Source organism: Sinohyriopsis cumingii, unplaced genomic scaffold (assembly GCF_028554795.1).
Source record: "Sinohyriopsis cumingii isolate HCF-2022 unplaced genomic scaffold, ASM2855479v2 utg000426l, whole genome shotgun sequence".
Lineage (NCBI taxonomy): Eukaryota > Metazoa > Mollusca > Bivalvia > Unionida > Unionidae > Sinohyriopsis > Sinohyriopsis cumingii.
Genome location: NW_028315897.1, coordinates 6,558,062 through 6,577,696, shown reverse-complemented (window position 1 = coordinate 6,577,696; position 19,635 = coordinate 6,558,062). Strand labels below are relative to the sequence as shown.

The window sequence follows — 19,635 nt, the reverse complement described above, 5'->3', positions numbered from 1 at the left end:
GGACAGATGTCCGTGCCTGGAAAGAATGGGGTTTTGAGGCTTGGACCCAAGAAGTGGCCCAGTATGCACGAGAATTGTTCAAGGAAAAAAGTTACTTTTCAACCCGTGTTAGTGACGGTGCCAGAAGAACCCGTCACCCAGGACAGGACTGTCGTGGACAGGCCTGAAAGACCCTTTCGGGAGGACACTTGTGTGACCTTACCCCCTACTATAGAACTGGTTAGAACATTACCCAAAACATGTTGTACAGACACTTGTGTTTATTCCACGTTCATCGTTATCATGTGCCTTTTATCCTTGTACTTAAGCCTTTGGCTTTTATGTATTTTTGTCTTTCGTATTCATGTTTGAAAAAAAAACTTTCAATAAACGTATTCTGAAAAAGTACATAAACTCTTGTCTTGTTTGTTTTAGTGTCACAAGTGACATTTCTCACACCATGACTACCTCTGCTGTCTCTACTCCCTCTTCCTCTACTGTCAAAGTCATCGACGAACACTTAGATCGTGCCAGTTGGGAGGCTTTGTATCTTCGCCATCCCTTTAACATGCTCATTGCTGGACCTAGCGGTTCAGGCAAAACCGAATTCGTCAAACGTTTGATCGAACATAAACATCATTTGATCGATCGGCCACCTCAACGGATCGTGTGGTGTTACAAAGAGTGGCAATCGGCGTACAGCCTCTTGCGAGAAAGTCAAGGCGATTCCATCGTGTTTGTGGAAGGCATTCCTAAAGAAGACGACGGCATCGTCTCTGACTCCCGTCTAACCCATTTGGTCATTTTCGACGACATGTTAGGAGAAGACGAAGAAGAAATTAAACTGTGGTTCACGCGCAAAGGGCATCACCGTAATGCCAGTGTCGTTTACATCACCCAAAATTTGTTTCAACAAAGTAAAGCCCATCGCACCATCAGTCTCAATGCGCATTACGTGGTCTTGTTTAAAAGCCCTCGAGATAAATCGCAAGTGCAAGTCTTAGCCAAACAGTTAGGAACGCCTTGGCTGACTCAGGCGTACGACGATGCCACTCAAACGCCACACGCCTATTTACTCGTCGATTTGAAACCTACGACTCCCGAGGATTTGCGATTTCGTACCCACTTGTTTCACCACTGGTGCCAAGACGGAGCGCCTGTCCTGTACACGTCTCCGTCCTCGACTTCATTTCACTCCCCATAAAAAAAAATCTATAAAAACCTCAGACCCTTTTTCGTCTGTCTCACACAGTGTGAACATGACGTCCCTTCAGTCGCATCTTCCCGTCAAATTGATTCGTGCCTTGTATGGCATCAGTCGAGAAAAAGATCCACAAACACGAGCTCGTGTCTTAGAAGCTAGTCTCAAAGAAGTCTTACGATGGTTCACGGTGACGGCACGTCAAATACTCCAAGGAATCATTCAGATTCCTCATCAAACCCAACGCTTTTTCGATCGAAAAAAAGTCGCTTTGGTCCAACTGGCCGATCCCCGCATCGACACTCAAACCAAAAAACAAATCATTTTGAAACCTGGAGGGAGCGGTACTCTAGGAGGGGTCATCATTCGCTCACTCTTAAGATGGGATCCTAATGCCCCCAAAGTTATCCCCAAGACAAAAGTCCAACGAAGCCCCAAGAAGAAAAAGAAAAAGACCAGGTCCCCAAGAAGAATAACTTCTCCAGTGGCAGGACCCTCCTCTTACCAGACACCACCCCGGAAAAAGAAAAGAAGCCCCCAGAAAAAGAAACAGAGAAAAAGTCCTCAGAAAAAGAAAAGTCCACAGAAGAAAACTAGTCGCAAGAGAGGCACTTCAGCCAGGACGCAACCTTACACTCGCAAACCACGACCTGCCACAGCGGTGACTGCGTCTCCGGCAGCCTCACGTTTGTCCACTTCTCCGTTGATGTCACCAGGAACTGAAGAGTACTTGGAGACGTTGATCACACCAAGAACTTCTCCGTTGATGACCCCCAAAAGAACTTCCCCAGTGGCAGGACCCTCCAATTTAGCGGCAGTGGCTGTTGCTCACAAAGTACCTTCTCCCAAAATCAAAGTCCATGAAAGATCGGGTATGTTACAAAGTTTACTGGATTTGTCCGAGCATGAACTGGCTCGATTTAGTCCGTTGCGTACCCCTGCACGACGTGTCATGCCTGTCCTCAAACTGATACGACGTAAAGACAATCAGTGGCGACGCGTTCCAGTATAAAAAGACCTGTGACCAAGTCGGGGTATCATTGAACTTGTAAAAGATGTCACCTCCAAGAAGCCACAAAAGAAAGAGACAAAGGCAGACGCGTCATCCGACAAAGCGCTTAGCCAAGCATCGACGTTACCCTAAGAAAAGACACAGTCGTTCCATGAAAAAGAGGCGTCAACAAAGGGGAGGATTCCTTGGCGATTTTGGGAAAAACATTGTCACCTTTATGACAAAGCGATAGTCCCAAAAAAAAGATAAAAGGGTGTGTGTTAAGTCATCGACGTTAGTGTCTGTTTGGTGAATGTCCCGGAACCCACAAGCAAAGATGTCACCCTCCAGAAAACCCCAAGGAAAGAAAAGGAAAGGACTGCCACCACGTTTAGCCAAACATGGGGACCTGTTATCTGTCCTGTCCAAAGCTTCTCCACCCCTACGAAAAAAACTCATTCAAACGGCCTCCAAAGAGGTCATCGATACCGTGTGCGAATGTTGTTTGAACGTTTTGAAAGGCACGATCCCTTTGTCCAAACACAAGAAACAATGCTTAGGCAAACATCGTCACGTTCTTCGGAAAATGGTTCAAAAGAAAATTCCCATTCGTCAAAAAAAGAAGATGTTGGTCCAACGTGGAGGCATTTTACCTCTCTTGTTAGGCCCCATACTGAAAGGAGTCTTGGGAACCATGTTGGGAGGACTGGTGGGAGCAAGATAAAAAGACCCTCGGAAGTCCCAAGATCTCAGAATTCACCCCTGACAACCCCATGGAAGGACGAAAACTAGCTTTAGTGCCTTACAAACGATGGATGGAATACCATCGGTGGCAAGAACAACGCACCCCGCATTTACCTCCCAATCCCAATTTGAGCGAGATGTCCCAGTTACAACACGAATTGCAATCCTTGATGGATCGCCAAGATTTGTCCGAAACAGAAAAATCGCAAAAGTACGGTCAACTCTTGCAACGACTGCAACTCTTTCACCAGAAAGCTTTAGACGAAACAGCTTTACCCACTCTGAAAGATTTTAAGACCTTGATGAAAAGTCCAGCACCATCATCATCATTACCACCACCACCACCACTACTGTCATCCCCAACCGTCACCAGAGATGCTACCCCACAAAGACCTGAGGAAGAAGAGATGCGCGAAATGTTTCAAACACCGTCAGCAGCTCCCATTTCGAGTAAGATTGCAGCATCCTTGTTGACCCCGTCCCCCACACCCCAACGAGAAGAAATGAAAGCTTGGGTTAAAAAGATGATGTCCACGCCTCCTTCGACAGAAGTGAAAAAGAAAGAAGGGAAACCAGAAGCGAAAAAAGAAAAGAAAACCAAAGCCATTCCATTGCCACCTCCACCACCACCACTACCTTCGACTTCTACTCCCGTAGCCCATCGGACACGTAAATCCGTTTCTAAACCACCCTTTCGACCCACCCAAAGTAGCATCACCGAAGAGTGGGTGACTTATTAACACAGCAAAAAAAATGGAAAAAGTCTTAGCCAACATTTACTACGATCCCTCGCATCCTGCAGGTTACGCAGGAGTTCAAAAATTGTATCGTGCTGCCAAAACGCGACTGAAAAGTCTCCGTTTACCTCAAGTGCAACGATGGTTACAAGAACAAGCTACCTACACTTTACACAAACCCATTCGACGCAAGTTTGCCAGAAGTCGCACCCGAGTGGAAGGCATCGATCATCAATGGCAAGCCGATTTAGCCGATGTCTCTCATTTGGCCAGCTACAATCGTGGTTACAAATATTTGTTTTGTGTCATCGACGTCTTTTCCAAATTTGCCTGGGTCGTGCCCTTGACTTCCAAATCGAGCAGCGAGTTAGTGCGAGCCCTGCAACGGGTGTTGAAACAAAGCGGTCGTCACCCTCTTCGATGGCAAACGGACAAAGGCACCGAATTTCTGAACCAAGCTTTCCAAAAAGAATTAAAGAAACGTGACATTCATTTTTTTACCACCGAGAATCCCGAAACCAAAGCCAGCATCGTGGAACGTTTTCAACGCACTTTGAAAGAACGCATGTGGAAATATTTTACGCATCACCACACTCTGAAGTACATCGACATCTTACCGCACCTGGTGCAAGCGTACAACCAATCTTACCATCGAAGCATCGGACGTGCCCCGCAAGACGTGACTCCCGACAACGAAGTGCTGGTGTTTGAGCGCCTGTTTGGTACGTCCCCGACGAGGGCTGTCCCCAAGAAAAGTGGAGTGTTGGCCATAGGAGATTGGGTGCGCATTGGCAAAACCAAACGCACTTTCGACAAAGGTTACTTACCTAACTGGACGACCGAATTGTTTCGCGTCACTGGACGAGTGCATGGCCGTCATCCTGCCGTCTATAAATTGGAAGACATGAACGGAGAAGTACTCAAAGGAACGTTTTATTTGCCCGAGTTACAACGTGTCACCAAAAAAGAAGACGACGTGTACGACATCAAAAGCATTCTCAAACGCAGAACCCGTAAAGTGGGCAAACGACGTGTCAAAGAAGTCAAAGTACGTTGGAAAGGATATCCACCCAGTTTCGATTCTTGGATCGACGCTTCGCAAGTCATCGACTATAAAAAGAAGTGACCATCATGCCCTTTCACACAGCAGACGCAGCTACGTCGACCACTCCTTCTTCACCTAGTTCTTCTGTGCAAGATTTACAAAAACAACCCTTGTGGGTGTGGTGTGGAGAACGTGTGCCTAAAACGCAAATCGTCTTTTTCTGCCAAATCTTCGTGGTGTATTGTGTCATCGGGGCAGCCATCGCCAATTTGAGTTTGCAACAAGGAGACAAACAATTGTGGACCATTTTATTGAGCAGTTGCATCGGTTACCTACTTCCCATACCCTCCCTGAATTTCTCCTCGAACGGGAACCACGGGAACCTTGTGTCCAGTGCCAGTGCCAGTCACCACTCCAACCACAACCAGAACCCCATTTTGGGCGGAGACACTCCTCTGACGTCCAGTAACCCCTCGGACAGCCACAGAACTCTGGAATTATGAGTCACCAAAACCAATTTTACTTAACCTTACCCAGTGACAGTTCCATGGAGGTGTTTCCCAACAACACGTTGTGCTGTTACACGGCCAAATTACCTCAGGCCATCCCCTTAGATCACGAAGCCCATTGGGAAGTGGCTTTAGTAGAAATGATTCACCCGACACAAATCAAAAACATCACTGAAACTCAAAACACTTTTGACGTCGAAATTCTGGAGCCAGCACTGCAGCAAACCATGACGAACAGTCCTCAACATAGATCACATCTTGCGAAGGACACAATACCTCGCAGCAGCAATGACCCTTCTCCTCCTCTTTACGTTTATCACTTTAAAATTAATTCAGGCCATTATTTTAGTGGTCAACATCTGGTGGAGGCCATCGCTGACAAATTCTATGCAACCTTTGAGAAAGTTCTAAAAAAACGTGTCACCATCGAGTACCACAAACAGTCTCACCGTCTACTCATCAGATTTGATAGTGAGGAAAAAAGTATACGTATTAAATTTTGCCCTGGATTGCATGACATTTTGGGTGGAGACCTCAATGTGGTCACGGATAAGCAGACCAAACAAATTCACATCGCAGAGATTGACAACAACTTGCATTTTGCGAGGTACTTTCGTTTCCCGGTAGAACTGAACCAAGGACTGAATTTGATCTTTGTGTACTCCGATGTGGTGGAGTACAACGTGGTGGGACACACCTCCGTACCGTTACTGCGTGTCATTCCTTTCAAAGTAAATTCTGCCACGGCCACTGACGAGGAAGGTGGAAACACTTATCACGTCCACCGCGAATTTGTGCATCCTCATTATTTGCCTGTCAGCAAGTCTTATTTGGACACGGTCAACATTGCTATAAAAGGAGATTTGGGACAAAATATTCCATTCACCAAAGGAAAAGTCACGGTGAAACTCCATTTTCGAAAACGGTTCTCTCACGACTCGTAAATAAGTCATGTATCCAGTGTACCGAGGGGTTGCACGACAGCGAGGACACGGTTTAGGAGACATGTTAAAATCAGCCTTTCGTTCGGTGGCCCCGGTCTTGAAACCGATGGTGACACGCGGATTGCACGCCTTGAAAGACGCAGCACTGACGCAAGGCAAAGAATTTCTCCAAAATGTCATCATCGACAAACAAAATCCTAAAGAAGCCTTCATGAGGGCAGGCAAAAATGTCTTGCTGCAAACGGGCAAAGACATTTTAGGCCGACGAGACACACCTATAAATGCCCTGCACGCTACCGAATCAGGCATTCAGCAAGGACAAGGCAGAAAGAGACGACGAAGAAAACACCCTTTCACCAGACTTCAAGCGAGAAAGATCAAGAAAAGAAGATCCGTTCGAGACTTAGACGTTTTCGATTATTGAAACACAGAAAAAAATGATGCACCGAGAGTCTTGCGCTTGTTCCAAGACGGAACTGGATCTGTTTGCCATGCCCCCTACCATGATGACCATGCAAGAATCCCAATGGGTGGAATTTCATCCCGTCTCCTCATTGACCGATTCCGCTCCCATCGAGTTTGAAATCAAAGGACAGCCCGAAGATTACATCGATCTGAATAGCAGTTACTTGTACCTGAAAGTCAAAGTTCTAGATAAGGAAAATAAAACAGTAGAAGACACTGAGAATATAGCTCCCGTCAACAATTTCATGCATTCCTTGTTGAGCTCAGTGGACTTGTACTTGAATAACAAACTAGTCAGCAGCAGCATGGATACATACCCTTACCGTGCCTACCTGGAAAATCTCTTGACGTACGGAATAGATGCCAAGGACACTCATCTCAATGCTTGTGTGCTATGGGAACCTGACGAAGCGGACAAGTTTAAGATAACTGACGCAGGTGACAATGACGGCTTTGGGGAAAGACGAAGCAGAATCACAGATGGACAGAGTTTAGAACTGATGGATCGTTTACATCTGGACATGTGGTTGCAAGAGAAATATTTGCTGAACGGTGTCAATGTTCGCCTGAGACTGAATCGTAGCAGTACCGCTTTCCATTTGTTGGCTGATGCTGATGCTACTAAGACTGGCAATCCCAAAAGCCAAATCGAGGAGGCCAAACTCTACGTACGACGCGTGGAAGTGTTACCCAAAGTGGGAAACGACATCAGTCAGACGTTGAGCAGAACGACCGCCAAGTATCCCATACGACGTGTGGAAGTGAAAACGTTCACCATTCCCACTAACCATCATTCCATGATCGAAGATCATCTGTTTCAAGGACAGTTACCCAAGCGTTTAATCCTTGGTATGGTCTCGAATTCAGCCTTCAACGGAGCCTTCGCTGAAAATCCTTTCCACTTTCAACACTTCAACGTGAAGAAAATCGAAGTCAGTCGCGATGGCAAGACCTTGTGTACCCGACCTTTCGAGCCTGACTTTGCCAAGAAGAATTACTTGAGATCGTACTTGTCCCTGTACGAAGCCACGGGCCAGTTAGGAACCAACACCAGTCACGGCATTACGTACAAGGATTACGCACGAGGTTATGCTTTGTGGGCTTTCGATTTCACTCCAGACCAAGGCAGCGACGAGGGACATTTCCACCCTATAAAATCAGGCCAGATTCGTGTGGAACTTCAGTTTGCAAATCCTCTGCCAGAGACAGTGTACGTCATCCTGTATGCAGAATTCGATAATACGATAGAAATCAACAGTTTGAGAGAAGTTATTTTAGATTACTAGAAACCATGGAAGATTGTTATCCCTCTTTACCTAGTGGAGAAACTTTGGAGATGGAATGTGAGGAGACCGTGGAAGGAGAATCCCAAGACAAAGACGAAGAAGATATCATGATGAAGTCGAGATGGCCAGAACAAGAAGCCCATTTAGTCTCCTGTTTTGCCAAACACTTGGTCGACAAAAAAATAGAATTGATCAAGAAAGATTGCTATGGATGTCAAAACGATCATCCCAGTCAAATTCAACACGATAAATGCCTGATGTTGAGTCAAGAAGAAAAATTGGACGAGTATCTGGACGAAGCTTGGAGTCTCATCTCGAACAAAGACGTGTTGCACCAGTGGTATAAAGACTTGCGTGAACATTCTTGTCCACCATTAACCACTCAAGAAATCCATCGTATCGAAGCTCTCCTGAATCAGAGTGAGGAAACAGAACGAATAACCGTTTATTCGTCAGATATTTTCAAGCAAAAAGTCAGGATCGAATTGACGACTTATTATTACCTGTGAAGAAGAAGAAAAAAACACAGACAAATCAATGGATACCTGGGAACTTTATTACCTTTTGAACCACAGTTCGTATACGTCTTCTTGGAATCCTGTCGTCTGTGCTAAAGATGAACTCCCTCATCGCAAACCTAAAGACCATCAAGCTTACGTGATCAACACGGATGACAGTCATCTCCCAGGAACCCACTGGGTAGCCCTCTACTTTCCTCAAGAAGGATGTGTGGAATATTTCGATTCGTACGGATTGCCCCCTTTGGAAGACGATATCATTGACTTTATGAGAAGAAATGCTCAAACCACCCGATTCAATAATGTGAAATTACAAGGCACAGATTCCTTGGTGTGTGGACAGTACTGTGTGTATTTTCTGCATCATCGCAGCCTGGGCTATTCCTTAGAACATTTAGTGACTCATTTTGATTCTCGTTCTTCTTCTAGAAACGATGTGAAAGTAGATCGATGGTTTTGTGACCATTATGCTTATCTTTTGTCTCAAGCTAGGAAACGTAGTGTCCATCAATGGCCTAATGATTTCCAACAGTGGAAATCACAATTTCATTCACAACGTTGTCAGCCCTGTTTAAAGTAGATGGTCCATTGAGAAAAAATGTTTGTGATTAGAAAAAAATTGTTTGACTTTAATAACCGGGGTTGTTTCCAGTCTAACCATCCATTGTCGACTCATCCTCCTACGAAGATGTGCTCCAAACTAGCTAAGCTCAACGAAGCCTACGTGAATTTGCATAGGGTCAGACACAGTCTGATACCGAAGCCAGAAGAAATAGAGAATGTGAGAATGTTAAAAATCACTGAAGACCTGATAGAAGAGCTCTTCAGAGAAGAAATGAACAGGGAAAAAGAAGAATGGACAGAGAAGTACAGACTTCAGAGACAGCAGCAACAGCAGCAGCAACAGCAGCAGCAGCAGCAACCTGAAGCTGACAGAGGCTTTGTCGATTGTCGTATCGACACCAAAGAGTTCTTCTTCTCTTTTCGAAGAAGCAGACCTATCGCCAGAAAGTCAATCCTCAGAGGACATCGCATTCTTAGAAACTAAAAAGAATGCCATAGCAAACAAAAAAAAAAACAGCCCTTTTCAGGGCTACCCAAATACTCTAGAAAAGAAATAACTATTAATTTGCCAATGTGTGTAGGTAGAGTAGTGTGAATATAAACACTAACTCTTTTTTAAAAAATGTGAGGGTATGTGTTTGTGTGTTTGTGTTTGTAAGAGCTCACGTAAGTTGGTGTGGATAGTAGATTAAAATGATGTCTTTTTTGGTGTTTGAGGTGTATATTTGGGGTTAGATTGGATTGCTTTGCGTATGTGGATAGTCTATTGAAGTGATTTATGAAAAAAATTTAAAATAGTGATGGGTAGCATAAAAAGTGAGTGAGTGTTTCTTTTAGGTCCGCGCGTTGTTGTTGTTTTTGGTCATGATCTAGGTAAGATCAATTTTATGTTTTTAGGGGGATGTTTTCCTTCACGTCCGTGCTTTCACTATAAATTGAAACTCGCTGGGCAGTCTAGCTACCCTTGTTGATTGATCAACACAAGAATGAATAGTAGTAGAATAAGCAAACTTCTTGAACTCCAGATACATCTGGAATATGTAAGGCGCCTGGTCAATGAACTGGCTGCGGAGGCTATAATAGAAGAAGAAAGAATAAAGAAGGAAGAGGAGGAGAGAAGACAGAGGGAAGAGGAGGAAAAGAAAAGAGAAGAGAGGATGTCGTTCAATATTCCCGAGACAGAGGATTGGGGTGATGAAGCGAATCATCCTCCCTCTTCGCTCCCCAGAAGAAAGGTGAAAGGAGACTGGGGAAGAAGATGCGTGTGTGGCGCCAGGCCAGGAAGGTGCAATCATTAGATAGTTGCATCTGGAGTTAAAAAAAACAGCCCTTTTCAGGGCTATCCAATACTCTAGAAAAGAAATAACTATCGATTTGCCAATGTGTGTAGGTAGAGTAGTGTGAAAATAAAATAAACACTAACTCTTTTTTAAGATAGTGTGAGGGTATGTGTTTGTGTGTTTGTGTGTTTGTGTTTGTAAGAGCTCAGGTATGCTTGTGTGAATAGTAGATTATGGGTTTCTTAGCGTATGTGAAGAGTATAGTTAGGGTTATATTATATGAAATGAGAAAGTAGGGGGATGTTTTCCTTCACGTCCGCGCGTTGTTTGGTCATGGTCTAGGTAAGATCAATTTTACGTTTTTAGGGGATGTTTTCCATCACGTCCGCGCTTTCACTATAAGAACCCATCAAGTTTGTCGTTGGAACCATTCTACGGAAGAACCCAAGAAAATGAGTATTGAACTATTTAATGAGCTAAAGGATGACAGATGCAGCCTATGTGGTGGAAAGGCTAGAGAAGGAGTGGATGCATGAAGTTACTAAGGACTTTGTCAAAAGTCAAGTGACGAGTCTAAAACTTGCCAGGGATCTGATTGTGGACATGATTGAAGAGTAAGTTAAAAAGTTAAGAGGCTTCATAAAACTTGACTATGTGAAAGTAGGTAAACTGAAAGAGGCCCTTGATTATGCTATTGAAGTGAGGTGTTTTTTAAAAGATATTTTGGAGTGGACTGAGTGGTCCTATGTGAAATGGGGTTTAAACCAAATGATGAAAGCAGAGGAGATGATGAGGAAAGTGATGAGAGAACAAGTCAAGATAATCAAAGAAAAGTGGTCAAAGGAAAGAAAAGAAGAAGAAAATAGAAAAAAAGGATGAATTCGAAAAACTGAACACAAACTGGATGAAAATCCAAGAGAAGTTCCGGGCCATGGGCCACCCGGACTGGCTGCCGGAAACAGAAAAGAAGAAGAACAAGAAAGGAATGATGGACAAAATAAGAGGATGGTGGAAAAAGTTAAGAAGTTAAAAGAAGAAAAAAAATCCCAAAGGCCCTTTTCAGGGCCAGCCATATTTCTCGAAAAGAGATAGCCTTTCAATTGCCTACCCCTTTTTTATTTTTTAATTTTTTTTAAAAAAAAAATCCCATGTTAATTTCCTTTGTCGCTATATGTTCCCACGATTTTTCTCCATGTTCAAATCCCCTTGACGCTCAACAGTCCCACGATTTTTCTCCATGTTAATTTCCCTTGTCGCTATATGTTCCCACGATTTTTCTCCATGTTAAATTTCCCTTGTCGCTATATGTTCCCAAGGGGGGTCTGTAATGCTAATTCCCATTGTCGCTCTAGTATCCCCCTTCACTACTCCCATTATATACATACATAAACTGAAATTAAAATTACATCAGAAATAATAAATATCAATAAATAATAAATCTGGCCATGTTGTAAACTTTTCTCACATACACAGAATCATAATCGTTAATCGCCGGAGATGAAATTCAGATTTAAATATTCAACGTTTATCCAGAAGGATACATAATCGTCTCTTACGTTTGTGCTGATAATTAAATTTGATTATTAACAACTGAGGTTGCAGAATGTACAAAATGCTGGCAGAGGATGTTATCGTCAGTACTAATTTCGCTCCACTTGTTAATGAATATCTACTTCAAAAAGGTGTTAACAGACCCTCGCATACACTGAACTATAACATTGATAAGGGTCAAGTAGAAATTGACCGCTGAAGTCACCCTAATGTGCCATTACCAACTTGAGGTCAACTTGGAATCGTCGTACGGGCAGGTGAAAATGCTATGGCATTCACTGCGACAGCGCATTCATAATCTCGCCTGGATTGCTTCTACAATGATGAGCTACCTCCCATGTTAATGATGTTAAGCAAACATTGTCTGGGCTAGCAGTAAAAACAAACCTGGTCTTCAACAAGGACACACTTTTTCGGGCAATAGTTATTCGGCATAAACGATTGTTTAATATAAAGGGTGCCGGCGTAATAGGCGTGTTTACAGATGAAAAGGGTGTTGAATAAGTATATCCCACTATGGTCCGAAATTTAGATATTCCGGAGGCAGCTGTTTTTAAAAACAAATAAAAGTATGACAAGTGTGGCAGTAAAACGGGGTATTTGTTTGTTTAAATTCGCATGCGTATTGTGCTAACACCTAATCGTGAGACCGGACAAGGTCTGAATGTAGGGCAATTGAAATACGCGATTGTATTATTGATAGAAAAATATGATGGGCCCTCAGTCTTACGTACATAAAAAAAAATAATTGAAGCGGAACAACAAATGCAAAATGAAATTACTAAGAGGACCGTGCTGATCGGAATATACAAACACACGTTTTTGATAGTGGATGCTACCTGCGGTTTTGCTGTAGCAGCAACTGTTGGTCCTGGTTTGACTGGAATCACGACAACATCAACCATTGTAAGTACACCGATAGGTATTGTTGTCGGAGCTATATCGATAGCAACTGGTGTTCCTGGTGGCGCGAGCAAATTAATTTCGATGCGACCACATTCACGAGCGTGTATCTATTCCGAATTACTTGCGGCCACACAGAGCTGTCTCAACACGATCAGTACATTGTACTCGGCAGCAAAAGATCCAATTTTACGCGAAGCTGTGTTTGAGATTGTGCTGGCAGAATACAAAAGCACAGACAATTACGATCACAAAAACGAAACAGCGCGGATTTACAGAAAGTATAAGTCGAATACAAACAAAGAAGCAACATTTATTGATCGATTCCATATACTTGCCTGTCTGAATACACTTTCTGCGGGATTTTGGTACATAGAATTTCTGCAGACTATAGTAGTATAATAATGGATGTTTAAACCTTTGTGTTCTTATTTCTGGTCAACTGTCATCAGCAGAAGACTCTAACCGCTGGCTCACTTACATAACGTGTGTGCTTACGGCAACCCGCGGGACTAAATTAAAAGAGATCAAACATGTATCAATCCCGTTGGGGCTAACTGTGTCATGCTGGGTAGAGGCAATGACGGGTTTACGTTGGACAGTAGATTGCAAAATTGAATTCGGATTTCTTAAACATTAAACATTTTCCTTGCTTGGTTTTGTCCCCAGAATTCTTCAATATGTGGCAGCAACACATGCGGCTGAGGATAAAATTATGGACCGTAGTTATTGTCCCTTATATATATATATATATATATATATATATATATATATATATATATATATATATATATATATATATATATATATATATATATCACTCTGGTAACTCTTGAGATTATCGGGTCCATTGTACCAATCATCTGTTTTAATTCTGCTTTTATCCATGTGGCATCATTATAGGTACTTAAATTCCGACACAAAAAATACACTTTTTTTTAGTACATTTTGTAAAATTAAATACAAACTGTCTGTGTGTGAATTGGATTTTTAAAGTAGCTTTAACAATTTTTCAGTCATATTGCTATGATGTCTGAAGTGTTGCAGTTTATAGTGACGTTTAGCAGCGGGACATAATGACGCAGACATGTAGCATCATGTCCCACCCAGTCACATTATCCTTACACCAGGCGGACTAGTCCTAACAATAACCTCTTAATGCTGAGCGTAAAACAGAGAAGTTGTTAGGAGCATTTGTTTGCCTTTGGATTGATTTGGTTTTTGGGTTCGAACCCGCGACCTGCCGCAATCAAGGCGGACGCTCTAACCACCTAGGACACCGGAGCGGTCACAACATAAACTGTCCATTTTTACCAGTTGTTTGCCTCCAGCCTTGACTTGTAGTTATCATCCTCTTTTCTTCAAAACGTAGTCGTAGTAAAGGAAAGGATAATTTCTTCTATATTATATGATGTAGGAAATGGCAAAATTATACGGTTTTGATGATAATAAAATAAAATCTTCAAGTGTACAGATTAAGTTATTAAAGTATTGAAGTGACAATTTATTGATTTGGGAAAGAACATGAAGGATAATGTTTGCCAAGAAATAAAAAGATGAGCATCTTAAAGTTCTCTGCAATCATTCCTGAAAACACTTTACGGCGTCCAGGGTACGGTTTTTCTTATGTAATGGGCCCACGTAACCATTGGGAGATTGGTGATTATATAATATTAGAAGCATCATTTGAGGGCGAAAGGCGTGAGATAAGAATAAAACTGTATAAATTGCAGACTTGATGGGTTGTTTGCCATTTTATATGTTTGTTTCATTCAGGCACGCATTATATAGTTTACCTAAACAATCACAAGTACTGTCTGGTGGAAAACTTTGATTTCGTTAATAAATCTCCTCAATACAGAGCAAAGAAAGAAAATTTGAAATTCAGAGATATAAATGCGAGACAACCCGTACAGTACGGTTATTCTAACTCCCTCCATTTTGGCGTAATGTATTGACATACACAGTAATTCCCCTTGCGGATATGGGTATGCGTGTCCGTTCCCGTTTTAAGAGCAGATAAGCGGAATTTACTTCACTTTGTCTAATGTCAGATATATTTTATTTTATTTCAGGAGGAAAGAGAGAGAAAAGAAAGAGTAAGTATTTATATAACTGCTTTCAGAAAAAAGTACAAATCACGCATGGCATACATTGGTAATTATGATTGTAAAGATTCGTATAGAAAGCAAAAATATTCGTCAGATTCAATATAATCGTTTACCACTTACTATTATGTTATCAGTTCATCTCTGACCTATTTTGTATTTGTTTTATATACTTTGGCTGAAATTTTATTTAAACCATTTGCAGTATTTTGGGAAATCTTGATGATTTTGCTTCAGCCCACAAGGAGACACTCTTCATGTTGAGTCTAGTACTACCTTATGTATTGTTATAATACATGTATATATATATGCTATATACAAAGAGGTCAATTAGTATTACAGGTGTAAGATAATATATTTTGATAAGCGCCCAAATGTCGGAGTTTGCAACAGTTAAACATGTTACAGAAATTAAAATTAATGCAAAATGAATCCCTCCACAAGGATATGTCGAATATGATCCCACGCCAAACGTGGTGAAGCCGGAGTCGACTCTGTGGATGGATATAACCCCCATGATAATATAGAGCTTCGACTCTTTGCACTTGGATCCGCAATAGATAGTCCCCATGTGAGGAATCAAAACAAAAATTGTTCGATGCAATATTAAAGGTTTTGAACTCGATTAATTGAAAGATACAAACTTAATCGCGAAAAACAAAATATAATTGTCGGCGAAATACAGCAAATTTTGTGAAGATACCAAAGGGAATTTATATTTTATCCCGAGATTGCCATCCGTTTATAATTATGCTGCAAGGCAACGAATTACGGTCGCTGTCGGGGGGAAACTACATACAAAGATCAGTATGTTGTAGAAGAATTGTATAAAGTATTTCTTCAAGAATGCCACACGACGCCAACGCGTGAACACACGATCACAGCAACAATACCACAAATGTTACCAAACAAAACTTATCAAATATTTTGTCCGAGCCGATCCCTTAAATTTACCACTAATTGTCTGTGATGCTATCACAGATCATCCCGATTTTCTCCATCAACAAGTGGGGTATCTTATATGTCACAGGTATCGCTGAGTAGTTTATGTTACTGGAGTCGCAAGTAATACATTCTTTATTGATGACATTTTGAAGTCACATCTCGAGGATCGAAATCAGCGTTGCCTCCGCCTTTAAAATAGCCGATGCTGAAATGCATGCACAGATCTCGAGGAAATACGTGTAAAACAAGATTATGTATGTACCTGTAGAGAAGGAACTACAAACACTGAAGACACATTTAAAACCGATGTAGATCCACAAATAATGAAATAGCATACATATATACCACTGATGATGTGATATTGTGGAGTAGTATCGCGAGTATATTCGTTCCAGTGCAAATATTGTCTAAGGACACTACAGGTAGTGTGTGTTATTGTTTTGTCAAGGGCAATAAGCATTCTAGTCACGACAATTAGCTCCTAAAAGATGATATCAACTCGAATCCAAACCCGACGCCATCTAAAATCCCTGTGATATAAATTATAAACATGGCTAAAAATATCCGTTTGCGCTCAAATAATGATTGATAAAATTAGTTGTTGGTGCCATGAATTTTCATCCAGCTAAAATTGACGCTCTAGTGTCAAAGTTTTTGTAATTGACAGATATCGGAGTCGTTGACGATAACGTAGTCGCGGCGTTAATTATCGCGATCTAAGCTGGATGTGCCGCGTGGAAATTATATCGAGATAAACAACAAAAGTCGACGTCGTTAACGCATGAAAATTACAAACACGGATACGTAAGCGATGGCGATATAAAATATCTTATTGTGCCAAGATCTGGATAATCAGTAAGTTATGACACTAATATTGGAGGTGGCGGTTGCTGTTCCCGTGGTGGCACAATTTCCAGGTTACCTTTAATGCGGATTCATTCGTATTCAACATCGGCGACAGCGTTTGTCGTCGCTCATTTAGCTTCAGTGACTCACAACACGGCATTTCTTGCTACTGGCTTGTCAAATAATTCTTGAATCGAGGATCAAAGCGGCATTGCTCCAATCATTGTAGTGACCATTCTTTCGGGTTATTAAAACGTAACTACATTTATCGTGCAGACGCAACTTCTCGTTTTAACATAAGAATAGAGTTTATAATGAACATGATGCAATTACGACTGTGATTGTCTCCACGGGTTTACTATCTCGTTGTGATCGAATAAATGCGTAACTCTGTAGATACTACGTCTTGACGGGGCAACGATGGATGGGCCGGTCGGAATGAACAATGAAACAACCACAAATATACCAATACTATAGGTGGAAGCCAATGTGGAATGTAAATCATACACGGATCAAAATAAATCAACATCAGTGTTAGTCACGGCGACTGACTCTAATTAGATGCCGTGTCCCCATGAGCGCATTTTAACGTCTGGTCAGAATTTATTCGTCGTTGTTACAACCCTGATACTATAAGACTATCAAACCTCGAAATTGTTGCCACTAACCGCAGCAACTATGACAGAGGCGATTAATGTCGGTAAGAAAATTTCAACGAATTTAGCACATCCAGTTGCAATTGATGACGTTGTGAAAAAACTTATACCTGAATCACAAAGACTACTGGCCAGTTAGGTGTTCATACGTAGACTACACATCCACAGCGGTGGTCAATTGCCTGGCCGTTACAAATGCAACAAAGCGGACCGGGACGCATAAACATTATTCAAAGAGGCTCTGTTCATAATTCACTGGGATACAGAACCGCCCTCGCCGAAGCAGCAAGAGAGATATCAGTAACTTAATCTGATATTGGAAGATTGGAACCCTTTGCGAAGTTAGACGAGATAAATACCTCGTGAGACATATTCGAATAGAAACTGAGGAAAATATGGTGTCATCTTCATTCAGATACTGAAAATCGTGAGAATACAATCATGAATCGTCTCGTTGATGATTAATAGCAACAATCATAAAAAAGAGCATCGATGAATTCGATACATTGTGTGCGCATATAGAATTATCGAGATCGATGCCAACATAGCTCAGCTGGAACGAGATGTTAAATGGGAATTGTTGCTGTGAATGATCAAAGTGTACAACAAGGACCCCTATTATCCTTGAAGAGATTAAGGCATCACAATATGAGTAAACACAGTTCAAGAGAAATGGAATACGACCGTGTCTGCAACTTATGATTACGTTCGGCTGGAAAAGCATTTAAAACACAACACAATGATATCACCTCATTCAGCAATCGGCTGGGAATATACCGTGACTTTCGAACTGTTCCGAATATAATTCAACGGATTCATATTATATCATACCTGACTTTTAACACTATCCTCACGGCTGTGGGTAATTAGCTATGCCATATCGATAACAGATTTCATGGAAGGACTACAACATGAAATACGTACGCTGACTACCACGGGAAAAAAAAAACAAAAAAAACAAAGGTGGTTCCTTCGGTGAGCTAAATAAAACATCGTCATTGATTGAAGTTCACAATGCAGACGTCGAGTCTAAACTTACACAGATTGATACACGACTCAACTAATCAAGGATAACATTATAACATTCCAACTCTATATCTTTGAATTAAAAACAATTTACCACCAGAGATAACAAAGTCAGGGTGGCATGATCAGCTGTAATGCGAATTAATAATATTGACAATTAACTTAACTTGGTATCCTCCAGAATCAATATACTTAATACCCTATTGGGGTTAGTCCGTGGCGACGTATATGTCATGAATACTATCACGCCGACTCGTACCAAAATCACAACAGTGCAAAAAAGTATCTCGGAGGAACCAGTTATTTGTGACCACTTAGATGAAACACGTGCCAAAGTTGGCCTAATCAAGTATAACATAGCGTAAAATAGTTCTAACCAAATCGTGCCACCCCTGCTAAATGATCCCACGCTGGTAGCCGTGGCTTGTATTCGTGAGCATATTTAAAAATCACATCAATATATAATACAAGCCGAAATCAAACATTTCACAACTCTACGCTTTGGGATTAATCGAGTCACATTTTGTTACGTAGCTACAGCACAAAGAGACGATTTAACGTGAGCACTAATATTTCCGTCGACCTATGCGGCTCATTCTCCATAGAAAAGCATTATGATAGAAGATGAATACTCATATGTATTGATCGCAACACAAACAAGTGCGTTCTATTTATTACTGTACAAAGACGTCCGTATTACAACTATGATATGGCAGTATTTGCCATGTTAGAATATAGTGCTGACTATTATTTTTATTGTAAAATGTTTAGGAGACGTTGCTAGTTAAATACAAAAACGTATGTATACATTAAATATAGCACAATGGAGATATAAAAAATGCCAAAATCAGATACAGTTGGAAACATAAATGAAAATATTCCCGTATATGTACTGGGCTAGATATCGTCATGAACGTGCCCACAATCATAATCGTTTCGCATCACTAATATATGATTCTATATCTGGGGCCGTGATGGTACCACATTGAATATTATACTTAATTTTAAATATATACACTTTGTATTATTTTTCTGTTTCACGAAATAATTGATTGTCTCTCGTACCTTTATGAATGGACAGTGTATGTGCCAGATGTGTATCACAGAATCGTTTGATACTTCTGAGAAACGCCAAAAGTATTCGAGGTAAATTGTACATGCGACTACGTCTGTCACTGACATCATATTACATAAGTGATTCGAACTGTGTCAGTATCATATATCGGTGTGATCGCGGGATGACAAGTTGAAGATTATTTTATCACGGAGCTGAAGTAGGTGGTACTGTGTGATGCGGGTACGATGTTGAACATCTAAGTTAAACATGCCAACGTATT

At 41.5% G+C, this 19,635-nt stretch overlaps 1 protein-coding gene across 2 annotated transcripts in view; it reads left to right on the top strand.

The window, feature by feature from the left end:
* The window catches only part of LOC149774125 (E3 ubiquitin-protein ligase TRIM45-like), a 115,122-nt gene that overhangs the window by 16,767 nt on the left and 78,720 nt on the right, over nucleotides 1–19,635 (top strand). For both annotated transcript variants that reach the window (XM_089945814.1, XM_089945813.1), the window contains exon 5: nucleotides 14,793–14,816. In XM_089945814.1, coding sequence (XP_089801940.1) covers nucleotides 14,793–14,816 — 24 coding nt within the window. The remainder of the gene's footprint in view (nucleotides 1–14,792; nucleotides 14,817–19,635) is intronic.